The sequence below is a fragment of the Cucurbita pepo genome, chromosome 11, assembly GCF_057944985.1.
Source record: "Cucurbita pepo subsp. pepo isolate OVF chromosome 11, ASM5794498v1, whole genome shotgun sequence".
Classification (NCBI taxonomy): domain Eukaryota; kingdom Viridiplantae; phylum Streptophyta; class Magnoliopsida; order Cucurbitales; family Cucurbitaceae; genus Cucurbita; species Cucurbita pepo.
Genome location: NC_141808.1, coordinates 15,496,198 through 15,509,477, shown reverse-complemented (window position 1 = coordinate 15,509,477; position 13,280 = coordinate 15,496,198). Strand labels below are relative to the sequence as shown.

General features: G+C 37.1%; 1 protein-coding gene across 1 annotated transcript; it reads right to left on the bottom strand.

The window, feature by feature from the left end:
• Positions 1-1,391: 1,391 nt before the first annotated feature.
• LOC147790423 (linoleate 9S-lipoxygenase 6-like) lies at positions 1,392-5,168 on the bottom strand. The gene is made up of 9 exons (XM_087128397.1): positions 4,859-5,168; positions 4,492-4,781; positions 4,194-4,416; positions 3,703-4,044; positions 3,500-3,585; positions 3,307-3,414; positions 2,921-3,225; positions 2,583-2,846; positions 1,392-2,336 (listed from the first exon to the last, which is right to left on the bottom strand). Exons 1-9 carry the CDS (start codon positions 5,112-5,114, stop codon positions 1,583-1,585), a joined length of 2,628 nt encoding a protein of 875 aa, XP_086984523.1. The 5' UTR covers positions 5,115-5,168; the 3' UTR covers positions 1,392-1,582.
• Between the last annotated feature and the right edge of the window lie 8,112 nt (positions 5,169-13,280).

The window sequence follows — 13,280 nt, the reverse complement described above, 5'->3', positions numbered from 1 at the left end:
GATATGCGTAATATATATATATTTCAATGACTGACGTACTTGATATGTTTGATGCACTTTGTGGCAATATGATGAGTATGATGATTGCGTGACGTTTACCTTAATATGATGATGTATTCCATATTGAGCATGTTATATGATGATGAGTGCCATATTGCATCATGTCGTTAGATCGACATAGGACACAACCCTTAGAGCGTGAAAATGATATTAATATAAATATCCACGAGTATGTGTTACCTAGAGTAACAAAGAGATGAGACTAGAGGGTTGTGTCAGAAGAGACATTATGATGGATTTAGAGGGACCTCATGCATATTGTATGTTCATAAGCATAGGGCTACTTCCCCTAGAGATGATGAGTGCGGACGCGCACCGTATGATGAGCGCATATGCGCACAGGTGCGAAAGCACACAGATGAGGGTGTTCATGAGGTGCATGACATTATGGGGTTCCGCTGACCTCCGGACGTCGCTACAGATTAGTTTGACCAGAGGGTCCAGGGGGTGTGCGAGCGCCCTGGGGATTCACACTCGCACGTGTGAGTCGTGTGTAGGGAAGTACTACACATCCAATTTGTCCGAGACTGGAGGCCACCCCTAAGATGATTAGAGATAGGTCCCTAAATCATGATTGCATGTGTTTGCATTTGCATGACCCCCTATAGTGGGGCCACTTACTGAGTATTCTTTGAAATACTCAGGCCGTGTGCCACATCATTTTTTCAGGTAAAGGCAAGGCGCAGTTGTACGGAGGACGGCGGCATCGCGAGCAGAGACTGTGGCACGTGCATAGGGTAGACTCATATTTGAATTTCTAGTCTTAAGTTAGAATAGGTTGTTTTGCATTTCATTGTTTTAAATTATTTTGTATTTGTTTTTGTTTTCTCTAAATTTCAGTATTTCATATTTAAACACGTAAGACCATTCATTGATAATTTCTCGAACAAATTGAAATTGAATATCAACATGCTTGGTACGAGCACGATGGATTTGGTTTTTGGACAAACAAATATCACTCTAGCCATCACAAAACACCTTCACATGTTTTTTAGCAATGCCCAAGTCATTAACTAAACAATGCATCCAAATAATTTTTTTTTAAAGCTATAATGAGTGTCATATACTTTGCTTCAACGGTAGACAGTGCAATAATAGACTGCAAAGTTGAACGCTAGCAAACAGATCCACCAATCAAAGTGAATCGATGGGAGTGTGGAACTAAACATTTTTTTTTTACAAGAGTGTGAAAACCTCTCCCTAAACATAAGCGTTTTAAAATTTTAGAAAGAAACCAGAAAGGAAAACGAAAGCACAATAGATAATTTTACTTGTGCCCCATGAAATATTCTTATTATTCAACAATTCATCAAAGTACAGCGCAAGAATGGTAAACAAGAAAAGCATCACTTTTATTCATTAATATATAAAATACAGAGAATCAAAGAACAAAGCTACTTAAGAACACACTTTTATTGACTTATATCATGCGTAGCAATAAAAGTAGCTTGTTTAAGAACAGGCAATAGAAAACAAGGCAATAGCTTTAGAACCCCGCCATACGTTCAAAGGAGCCTTCAAATCAAATAGAGATGCTGTTTGGAATGCCTCTACCGGTGAGCCCTTCGGTACTAGATGGAAGAAGCAAAGTGTATGGCATATTAACAGGCCCACTTCGATTTTTGAGGTTGACATCTCTATTCCTTTCCATGATTCTATTCTCAACTTCAAATACTTGTTTCCCGAAGTTCTCAAAGGCATCTAATGCGGCTTTGTCCGATGTCCACTCAATGCTAGCTCTCTGCCCAAGATAAACTTCATCGGAAGCATGCCTTGACAAGATTTCAATAAGCGAAACACCAAGAAGTGTTTGAAGTTGTGAATTGATGGTTCTAAGGAAAGCCTTCTCAGGCTTTGATTCAAGCTCTTTGTACTCGGAACTTCCCACTTCCGGCATGAACCGGCGGCTTATAGTTGGTCTATTGGGAATGTAGCCTCCGTAAGGGTATTGTCCAAAGTTGACGGCTGCATGGAGAGCTGAAGAAATCCATATGATGATGGTACAACTTTCAACTAGATCATTAATGGATTGCATCTTCGGCCACCATGCTTCGTTCTTCTTATCGGCGTGACCTTTTTCTCGTGCTTCCTTCCACCATGATTGGAGTTCGACATCGTTTTGAATCGCCTCATCGTCTTTGTAGTAAAGAGAGCAATAGTTTGCGACCCATGTTTTGATTATCGACCAAATCTCAAGTCCATCGACAGCAAATGGATAATCCTCTATTAGTAACCGAAGTCCATGTGGGGAACTTGCATCCTGAACCGCCACACCTCTACAAAAATCAAGGGAAAGAATGATGTTAAAGATCGTTGGATGAGGAGTCAACATCGGCTAATTAAGGAAGGAATACATCTCCATTGGTATGAGGTCTTTTGTGAAAACCAAAAGTAAAGCCACCCTAGCTTATTCTCAAAGTGGACAATATCATACTATTATGGAGGGTCGTGATTCCTAACAGATGTACCATCTTTGTTGTACGATTAAAATAGCTCCAAAGAAAATTAAAATGGTGATTTACCTCTTGATGAGATCAGCAGGCAATGCTTGTTCTACGAAATTCCAATCCTTGTATATGTAAGAAGACAACTCCATGGCGTATTTTGCTTGAAAATGAGTGGATTCGAGTAATCCATCGCCATTAACGAGGACTTGCCTTGCAAATGCATTTATAAACATAGTGTCCTTGTAATGAGGAACGAGCAGCTTATGAATGGGATGAACCACACTCAAATGTCTATGTGTTGCAATCACGAAAGGCTCTTGAACAGCGTGAGTATTCAACCTGCAATAGTTTTGTAAGATTAGAGCGTTCAAATTAGTAGCATTGAAAGGTTATTTTGAAGAGTTAATTCATACCAATGGCTGATAAGCTGATGGTAGCCAGCATCATTTACAACCACATAAGCCTTAGCCAATTGCCATATGGACTTTTGGACTCCTTCTTCAGCTGGAAAGTATTGTTTACTAACAGCACCAAATTGATCGCCTTGAGGGTGTGGCAAGCTTAGCTCAATCACCAACGGCTTCAAAGTTCCATCAGCTTTCAAAAGGAGTATTGTCCTTGTGGCGTATGTTTTGGTAGATGTTCCATTGATTTTCCTAAGAAATGGCATCAATGCATCGTGATGATCCAATATGAACAATCTCTTCTCATTCAATGCCTGCATGGATTCAAGAATTATACCCATGAGTTGCATTATACAACAATATTAATTGTAAAGAAAAATAAGAGAACATATTACCTCTTCAACCGAAAGTCCTTCTAACCCGAATTTTATGTCTTCTTCTTTTATTTTGCTATTTTGATCGCCGTAAAGTTCGGGATCAAGCTTGCTCACAGGGGGAAATTCCTAGAAAAGTTCAAACGGAAAATTATTTATTGAAAATAAAATTTATTAGATAGAGATGAACTTAGAAATAGAACTTTGAGATTACCTCAAGACGACGAATCATTACAGGGTTAACTCCGGCTAGCATTTCTCTAGCAAATTCTTCGTCTGTCTGCCATGCGTTCTTGTCCTCTATTTTCAAATATTATACGGAAAAGTTACAAAACTATGAAATTCAAAATTTCTCTCTTCTATCATGTTATCTCATAAAAATAAAGGTAGTATCTAATGACTCTCGATCTCTAATACCTTTCACAACTCGTGGACGAGAGAATTTGAGAAATCGTTGATCACTTTCGGTCCTCAGAAGTTCTTGGAACATGGGTGGTGTAAAACCCTTAGTGAGATTCCTAAACACATCCACTGGTACGGGAAATCCTCCTTCATAAAGATCATGAACATCTTGGAATTTGTCAAACTCACCCGGAGTTAAGTTTATTAGGTTTACAAGTTCTGGTTGGACGTTTGAAGCAAGTGATTTCAAAGCAAAGCCAAGAAAATCTGACAACTTCAAGTGACCAAAGTTCTCATCTCTAGGTACGTAAATGGTTAATCCCGAGATTGATGACAATCTCGTCTCGTAGTTGGAATCTGGAAAAATTAAATAATTAAGAAATTAAATTCAACTATATTATTATATATCATAATGTTTATGGTACAAAAATCTTATAGGAATCAATCTCAAAAACATTTGAAAAGGGTATGATTTAAAATTTCAAAATAATTATTACTAATCTTACCCTTTCTAGATCGTGGTCTCCCGGTTCTTCCACGGCGCGGGTAAGGGTATTGGTTCCCTCCAAGAATGGGACGGGCACCGGGGTCAGAAAGGTCATTGTAGACATCATAGTCATAGATTCTATCCCATTCCTTACGCTCTCCTGTTCCATCTCCTCTAAGGGTCGACAGTTCTTCTTCTCTATACTTGCGAAGAGGATTTGGTGTCTCGCTTGGAAGATATGTCTATGTACGGAAATCAATAGATTAGGAATAAAGAAATGGCTCGAAATAGAGAGAGAAGAGAGGGTAAAATGTTACCTTATTGGCGAAGAAAATACGATCCTTCTTGTATCTTCCAGAGGGGTAAACCCAGGAGTTGCAATCGAAATGGACGGTTCCAAAGCCGGGAACATCCTCGAGAGTGAGGGACTTGAGGAAGAACTCACTTGTGTGACCATTTTTGATGAAGAAAGCTCCGGGGAATCCGAAGTCATCTTCCCAAGTAAAGTTGACTTGGAACACTGATTCTCCGGCAAACAATGGTGGGAGTGAAGTGATCCACCTCTCTAGAAACGCCTTGCTCCCAAGTTTCCCACGCGAGTCATTTGCTGTGGATATCATTCATTACAAATTGGACACCAAATAGAGATAACAAAGAGAGAGATTAGAGAAAGAGAGATGTTACAAGCATGAGTGGCGCTGATGAGCTGAAGAGAAACGCCGCCGCCCAACAGCTCAGTGAAGCTATCAAGAACAGAGGAATGGAACTCAGTGAAATCCAACACATTGCTTCGCATAAGAATGACTTTCCCTTTGATCTTCTTGCCACCAAGGCTGGTGACCCGGTCTGCAATGTTACCACCGGCACCGATAACGGAGCCGGCAAGATCTCCGGTGGTATTCAGAGCTCCCTCTATGATATTCTTTCCAATTCCAAACATTTTGGCTCTCTTTTTCTTTGTCTTAGTTGTAGTAGATTGAAGAAGATGGTGTGAGTGTGAGAAATCAATCAATTTTGCTCTTCTATTTATAGCACAACAAAACACTGTTCTCTCTCTCTCTCTCTCTCTCACCTGCCCGATAAGCTCAATGAAAATAAAAATAAACCCACGTGAACCTCATTATCACGTCCAATGATTCACATTCAAAAAATATTTGTTTCACAATTACCTACCCTTTATTTTAATATGTGGGTATTAGAAAATTCGTTTTCAAACCTACCTTTATTTTAATATATGTGTATTAGAAAATTCATTTTCCACATATTGAAAACGTGTTCATTAATACTTTGCTGAAAGAAAGAGAGATTATTTCAAATAGTATCAAAGTTAGTTATCGAACCATATCCTAGTGAAAATGCTAACCTACGAAGAGGGTGATTTATGAGATCTCACATCGAGTGGAGAGAGAAACAAATCATTCCTAATAAATGTGTAGAAATCTCTCCCTAGTAGACGCATTTTAAAATCGTGAAACTGACGACGATACATAACGGGCTAAAGTGAACGACATCTACTAGTGTTGGATTTGAGCTGCTAGATCCATTTAAAAAATAAATAATTTATTTATTTTCTTATGTCATTCTTTTCCTTGTTTTTTTTTTGCTAAGATTATATTCTATTGCCATTATGTACATGTGATCTTATCAACAATTGATATTATTATAATATACTATATTATTAATATTATTATATGCATGCTCGTGACCTGTCTTAATTCAAAATGGAAAACAAACAAAAACTCATTGATTACAGTGTCGGTTGGGTTGTAAACAAAGAGTGTCGAATTTGATCGAAGAAAAATGCTTTTTTAGTTCTTCTCCCACGAGAATGCTAACTTCGGCTAATGACCAAGTCCACGAACTGTAGCGTCCAAGACACACCACACAACACAACCATCCTCCTACCCATCTTAACATATTATCAAAGGGTAAAAAATGTAGAATATTATATACTAAATGGAGAGGAAATATGATTCTAAATGTATAACGAGCCACCCGACTTCTATACCGATACTAAGTCATAAATACATACATGCCATTAAATATCGAAGGGTGTGAAAACTTCTCCCTGGCGGACGCGTTTCAAAAACCTTGAGGAGATTCTCGATAGGGAAAACTCAAAATGACAATATCGTCTTGTGGTGGGCTTGGAAAATTACAAATCGTATCAGAACTCTAGGTTTTAGATTCTGTAGACTTGCCTATGATGAAGGTTTGACACATTTGTTTAAAGATGACAATATCTGCTAATTGGGCCGTTACAAATGGTATCAAATCTCTAGGTTGTAGATTCTGTAGACTAGCATACGATGTAGGTTTGACACATTTGCTCAAAGATGACAATATCTGCTAGTTGGGCCGTTACAAATGGTATTAGAGCTCTAGGTTGTAGATTTTGTAGACTAGCATACGATGTAGGTGTTGAACACAACTCACTGTGGGAAACACTCGCACTCTTTATTAAGACCAATCGAGAAGAGAATACAAGACACTCTGTACAATACTTCTGCTTTTTTATTATTTTTGGATTTCTTGGATGAATAACTAGGTAGGCTGGAGGGGTATTTATACTGAGCCTAAACAATCTATATTTAACCAATCTAAATCTAGACCTACCAGATTTGAATCTAGACCTAACAAATCTGAATCTTTCTCCTAAAATATCTAGATCTCTTTCTCCTAAAATCTCTACTAAAATAAATATACTAGGCTCGTACAATAATTGGGCTTGACTCTATTGGGCTAGTGATGATATTTCAACACTCCCCCTCAGCACTAGTTCTCATTCGCTGCCCATGTTGAGCTGACAGCTAAAGCTCTCATGTTTGCCCGTATTCAGCCCTTTTGTAAACAAGTCTGCCACTTGGTCATCTGTCTTGATCTCCTGCATCTCGATTTCTTCCTTTAGGACCTTCTCTCTAATGAAATGGTAGTGCACCTCCACATGCTTTGTTCTAGCATGAAACACCGGATTTTTTGCTAGGCGAATCGCAGATTGGTTGTCGCAATAAAGTGGTATTGGATACTCAATTTTCTGGAGCCAATCTTCCATCAAAAGTTTTAACCATGTATTTTCCTGAGCTGCTCTATACTCTGCTTCTGTAGTTGATAATGATACTGTTGGTTGTCTCTTGCTACACCAAGAAATTGTTCCTGAACCAAACTTGAATACATACCCAGTGGTTGGCCTCCAAGTATCATGGTCTCGTGCATAGTCAGCATCACTATATCCAGCTTGCTTCTAGTCTTCGCTTCTTTTGTATAAACGATCGTAATTGATTGTACCTTTGACATATCTCAAGGTTCGTCGAGACGCATCCAAATGAGCCTTCTTCGGATTTTGCATATATTGATCAATGACTCCAACTTCATTTTCGAATTTCTTCGGTTGGATCATGTAGAACTCTCTGTTTAACTCTCCATGCAAGAAAGCATTATTCATATCCATCTGCCATAATTTCCAATCTTTATTTACCGTAAGTACTGGAGGAACTTGTACGATAATGATCTTTGCCACTGTACTGAACGTTTCATCATAGTCTAGTCCATATTCTTTAGAGAACCTTGAATCTATAGTCTGAGCTTTGTATCTCACGATTGATCCATTCGGGGTACACATTATTTCGTAAGCCCACTTGCAAGAGATGAGTTTGGTATCTCTTGGTCTTGGCACTAACTCCCAAGTCTGATTTTGTTCCAGGGCTATAGTTTCATCCTCCATTGCTTTCTACCAAGCTGAGTTTTGTGATGCTTCTTCATATGTCTCCGGCTCATTAACTTCGTCTTCTACTGCGTTGGCATACTCTGGATTTGCCTTTAGGATTATTTCTGAATGTCTGAGTTGTTGAGGTGTCATTTTATTTTCACTAGGCTCGCTTGGTTGAGTCACTTCTTGCTCACCAACACTAGTGTCACTTGAACCTTCAGGCACATCAGCACTTGAGCAAATGTGTACAATTTTTTCCCCCGTCTTTTGTGGAAGAATCTCTTCAGTTTGCTCCTCTGTGTTCTGTAAAAGAAGTTCTTCAGTTTGCTCCTCTATGTTTTGTAAAAGAATTTCTTCAGTTTGCTCCCCCGTGTTTTGTAAAAGAATTTCTTCAGTTTGCTCCCCCGTGTTCTGTAAAAGAATTTCTTCAGTTTGCTCAAGGCCTGGTAATACTTCCTTCTCTGAGGGCCACCCCTCTTCTATTGCACCGCTTTGATCGTTAATCATGTGGTTTAAGCATCCTGAATCAATGATCCAGTCATCCTCGTAACCGATATGCTCTTCCATCATTGCCATGAGTGCTTGCTCGTCTTCTACTATTGGACATAGTACCTCTGCATCCCATTCATCCTCTTCCTTTTTGGAGATTGCCATATTGCTTTCAACAGACTTTTTCTTGGACCAACAATCTCTAGACATGTGGCCCTTTTTCCTGCAATTATAGCAAATACCTCCAAATCTCTTTCCTTGGAAACTCTTGTTGTCGTTCTTCTGAGCTCTCTCGGGTTGTGAAGTTCCTTGGTGGCTTCTTCTTTTGTCACCATTGTATCCACGTTTGGTAGACGGCCTATTATTGCTCCGACTTTCACTCGTGTAGAGTGCTTCTTCTTCACCCTTCAATGTGAAGCCTCCCATTTGTTTAGCCATGGCTTCTTGGCTGGCTAACAAATTTTCGAACTCTACAAGTGTTGGTTGAGTGGGTCATCCTTGTACAGCAGTAATGAAGCTTCGATATTCCAGTCGTAATCCGTGGATTATAATCCTCTTCATTCGAGATTCTACAATAGCGGACTTTGGGTCTAGTTCAGTAATCTCCCGACAGATCGATTTGACCTTGTGGAAGTACTGAGCAATCGTCATATCACGTTGTGAAATTGACAACAACTCATTCTCCAGAAGTTGTAGCCTCGTATCATTCTTCTTTGAGAACAACATCACGAACGTGTCCCATGCTTCTTTCGGTGTCTTGTCGTCCCAAATATGTTCTAACATCTCTTCTCCGATTGTGGTCTTCAAGGCAAACATTGCTTTGCCTGCTTTGATTCTCCATTTACGCAAGGCGCCGTTGGAATCATCCTCTGGCGGCGTAGTTTCGCACCCGCCAACGATCTCCCAAAAATCCTATCCTTGTAAATAGGACATTATGCATGTTGCCCACGTGTTGTAGTTGTTGTTGTTGAGTTTCTTGATTCCTCCAACGATTTGGAAATCACCCATCATGTTGGCCATACCTCAGTAATACCAAACAAGCTCTTTCAACACAAGACTTGCAGAGTCACAGACTACTCACGATACAAAAGAAACTCACTACTAATCTCAAGAAATCGTTTCTGATGTGGAAGATCAGACAGAGCTGCAACCACAGAGCATACTAAGAATTCCAAGAGATCAGATAACCTACACTCACCTCGCTCTGATACCAAATGTTGAACACAACTCACTGTGGGAAACACTCGCACTCTTTATTAAGACCAATCGAGAAGAGAATACAAGACACCCTGTAGAATACTTCTGCTCTTTTATTGTTTTTGGATTTCTTGGATGAATAACTAGGTAGGGTGGAGGGGTATTTATACTGAGCCTAAACAATCTATATTTAACCCATCTAAATCTAGACCTACCAGATTTGAATCTAGACCTAACAAATCTGAATCTCTCCTAAAATATCTCGATCTCTTTCTCCTAAAATCTCTACTAAAATAAATATACTGGGCTCGTACAATAATTGGGCTTGACTCTATTGGGCTAGTACAATTATTGGGCTTGACTCTATTGGGCTAGTGATGATATTTCAACAGTAGGTTTGACACATTTGCTCCAAGATGATAATACCTGCTAATTGGGCCGTTACAAATGGTATCAGAGCTCTAGGTTGTAGATTTTGTAGACTAGCATACGATGTAGGTTCGGCACATTTGCTCAAAGATGACAATATCTGCTAGTTGGGCCGTTACAAATGGTATCAGAACTCTAGGTTGTAGATTTTGTAAACTAGCATACGATGTAGGTTTGACACATTTGCTCAAAAATGACAATATCTGCTAGTTGAGCCGTTACAAATGGTATCAGAACTCTAGGTTGTAGATTTTGTAGACTAGCATACGAGGTAGGTTTGACACATTTCATAGTCCCACATCCACTAGAGAAAGGAATGACTGTCAGCACGGACGCTGGGCCCTAAAGGGGGTGGATTGTGAGATCCCACTTTAGTTAGGGTGGAGAATGAAACACCATTTATAAAGGTGTGGAAACCTCTCCCTAGCAGACCGGTTTTAAAAACCATGAGGAGAAGCTCGAAAGAGAAAGCCCAAAGAGGATAATATCTACTAGAAGTGGGCTTGGGCCGTTACAACTTACTCTTCTAATAAATTCATTATCAGAAATCCAATTGAGCTGTATTTTTCTTAGTGAACAACTTTTGAAGTGTTTCCCACACTTACTTTGGTGACTTTAAATCACGAACATGATTAATATACTCCTTGCTAATCAAAGTTTGCAAGGTAAATAAAGCTTTTCCACATTTGATCTTCCATTTTCGGCTTAATTCAGCATTCTGTAGAGTATCCGTTGGAATTTTATGTGTCATCACCTTCGATTAAATCCCATAAATCTTGACCCTCTAGATAAGCTTCCATACATAACTCCCAATAATTATAATTATTGCCAACAAGCTTTTCCATAGCTATATTAGAAGCACTTCCACCCTTCATCTCGTTGAATAATAATATCAAACCTTTGGTTACCAACTTGGCTCTTATACCAACTGACACAATATCTACCACTCAAAAGTGTGAATAAATTTGAAAATATTATTACTCAAGAAAACAATACAGAGTTAAAGAATGAGAAATAGAATTGGGATCCAAGGTTCAATCTTTATTGGTATTCACAATGTTTACGATACAAGCTACCAACAAGTACCTGTAAATAAGGAAGATATAAACCAACTAAATTTTCCCAATAAAATAAAATATACTATTAATCAAATCATAAAAAATATATATATATATATTAAAACTAATATATTTTTCAAATATTAACTATTACGAATATATTAACGATTCAAACTAAGATGACTAAATTCAAACTAGCAAACTAACATGATTAAATTCAAACTAGCAAGAAAGGATTTCATTTAATTAAATTCCATCCAAATTTATAACATCAATTAAAAATAGTTTTATTAAAAAAAATAATAAAAATAGGGCATTACAAGATGCCAAATATCTTCAAGAAAAAAAAAAATTATTTTTAAAATTAGCAAACTAAATTATAAATAATAAATTGAAAGTATATAAAATATTATAGGCATGAATGAAAAAGTTTGATTTGATGTTAATGTTAAAATAAAATATAATTAGCGTCATCTAATGATTGATTATTTTACTTTTATTTCACATGAAAATTATTTTATTTTCTATTCAAATAAAAACAAAGTGGAGGCATACGTAGCTATTAGTCATATAGGAGTCCATAATTTAATTATTTATTTGTTAATCAAATAGATTTAGAAGACTAATTTACTTGTTAAGTTATTGATAACGTTTTAATAATATTTTAAAACAAACAACGTGCTTCTAAGCTTCCATATTTTTAAAGTTGAATTAGGTCAGAGGATCTTTTCAATTATTATTTTTTCTTTAATATAAGTATATATTATTTGTGAGGTTTGGACGATGTGAATAGATTACTATGTTTGATCTTATCTAAGTAATGGACTTATGAAATATAATTTAAGTAATTAAGTGTTTGTTTTATGATGTTTGATTTTTTTTTTTTTTTTTTTGAACCATCAAAATTATTACAACCAATGATTAATTAATATTCTATTCACAAGATTTAGATCAGAATTTGAAATTCGAAATTGATATATGATGGGCCTTGCATCTTGTACTATATGGTCACGGTGGTAAATTGTCATAAATTTTATTTAATTTAGTTATTAACTTTCATTTAATTTATAACCATTTTGATTAAGTAAGAATATTAATTTGGTTATGGATTCTATAACTATTTTGATTAATATTTTATTTATTTAGGTTATTAATCATTATTTGGTTCATGTATGAGAATTAGTATTGTTATGCTGTATAAAGGCTTGCTTAGCATTGTTTTAAGTGTGGAGTTATGTGAAATCATTGTCATTTTGTATTTGGGTAGAGGCAATGGTGAGAAACTTTATAGGAGAGACTATGTAGTGTGAAAGTGCGAGAGATAGACTTGTAAACACTTTGGTTATACACTTGTACCTGTGGATGTAGAAGAATTTACTCTCTTTGAACCACGTAAATCTTTGTGTCTCTTTGTTTAATTTATGTTCATGGGTGTGTGAGTGCAGTCGATTTTGCTTCCGCTTCGGCTACAACAATTGGGTAACAGAACATTTTGGTTGTGGCATTCCGTTTCAACAATTGGATATTAAAGTATTTTGGTTGTAGCATTTGGTTAGAACAATTGATATCACAACATTTGAAGGTTCTAATATTTTGCACAACAAGTGGTATCATAGTGGCAAGTTGTAGTATTTGGGGTATTCTAAAATACTTAACATCATCGACCACAAAACGTGCTCACACTCGCAATCTACTATCAAAGATAAGTTTCTCACTGCAAGTGTGCTTATTCGTTCTTAAAATAATATTTTAAAAATTTGTGATAATCTTGATCCATTCAGATTTTGTTGGCTTTGGTCGCTCAATTTAATTTTGAGCTTGCACAACTTAGTATGAAAAACTATTTTCTTGTTCGGAGATTTGGTAGACAAATTGAAGAAATTTTTATATGGGTTACTGGTGATATTTGTTCTTGGAAATCATATTTCCAAGATTTGTAATAATCTCCATCCATTCAGATTTTGTTGGCTTTGGTTGCTCAATTTAATTTTGAGCTTGCATTCCAGCCTTCTTTCTCCTTTTATGGCTTACTCGAAAGAGAATCCAGTGTTTATTAGTCGTAAATATCTGAAAAGGACAAACCGCCCCGTGGTTTGCTTCGGAACAAAACAATTAGAATTTGGCTCGTTGAACTAGAATGTGTATTATTCATATAGGGGATCTTTCAATAGAGAAGATCCGTCGACCTAAGACGAAGAGAAGGGTCTGTCTATTTTATTTAGTTATT

Excerpts from the sequence above, each read along its gene's own strand:
- LOC147790423 (XM_087128397.1), bottom strand. The coding sequence starts at position 5,114 with ATGTTTGGAATTGGAAAGAATATCATAGAGGGAGCTCTGAATACCACC. Across the intron at positions 4,782-4,858 it reads CATCAGCGCCACTCATGCTT|CAAATGACTCGCGTGGGAAA; the intron begins GTAACATCTCTC and ends TGATATCCACAG. Across the intron at positions 4,045-4,193 it reads GAGACCACGATCTAGAAAGG|ATTCCAACTACGAGACGAGA; the intron begins GTAAGATTAGTA and ends TAATTTTTCCAG.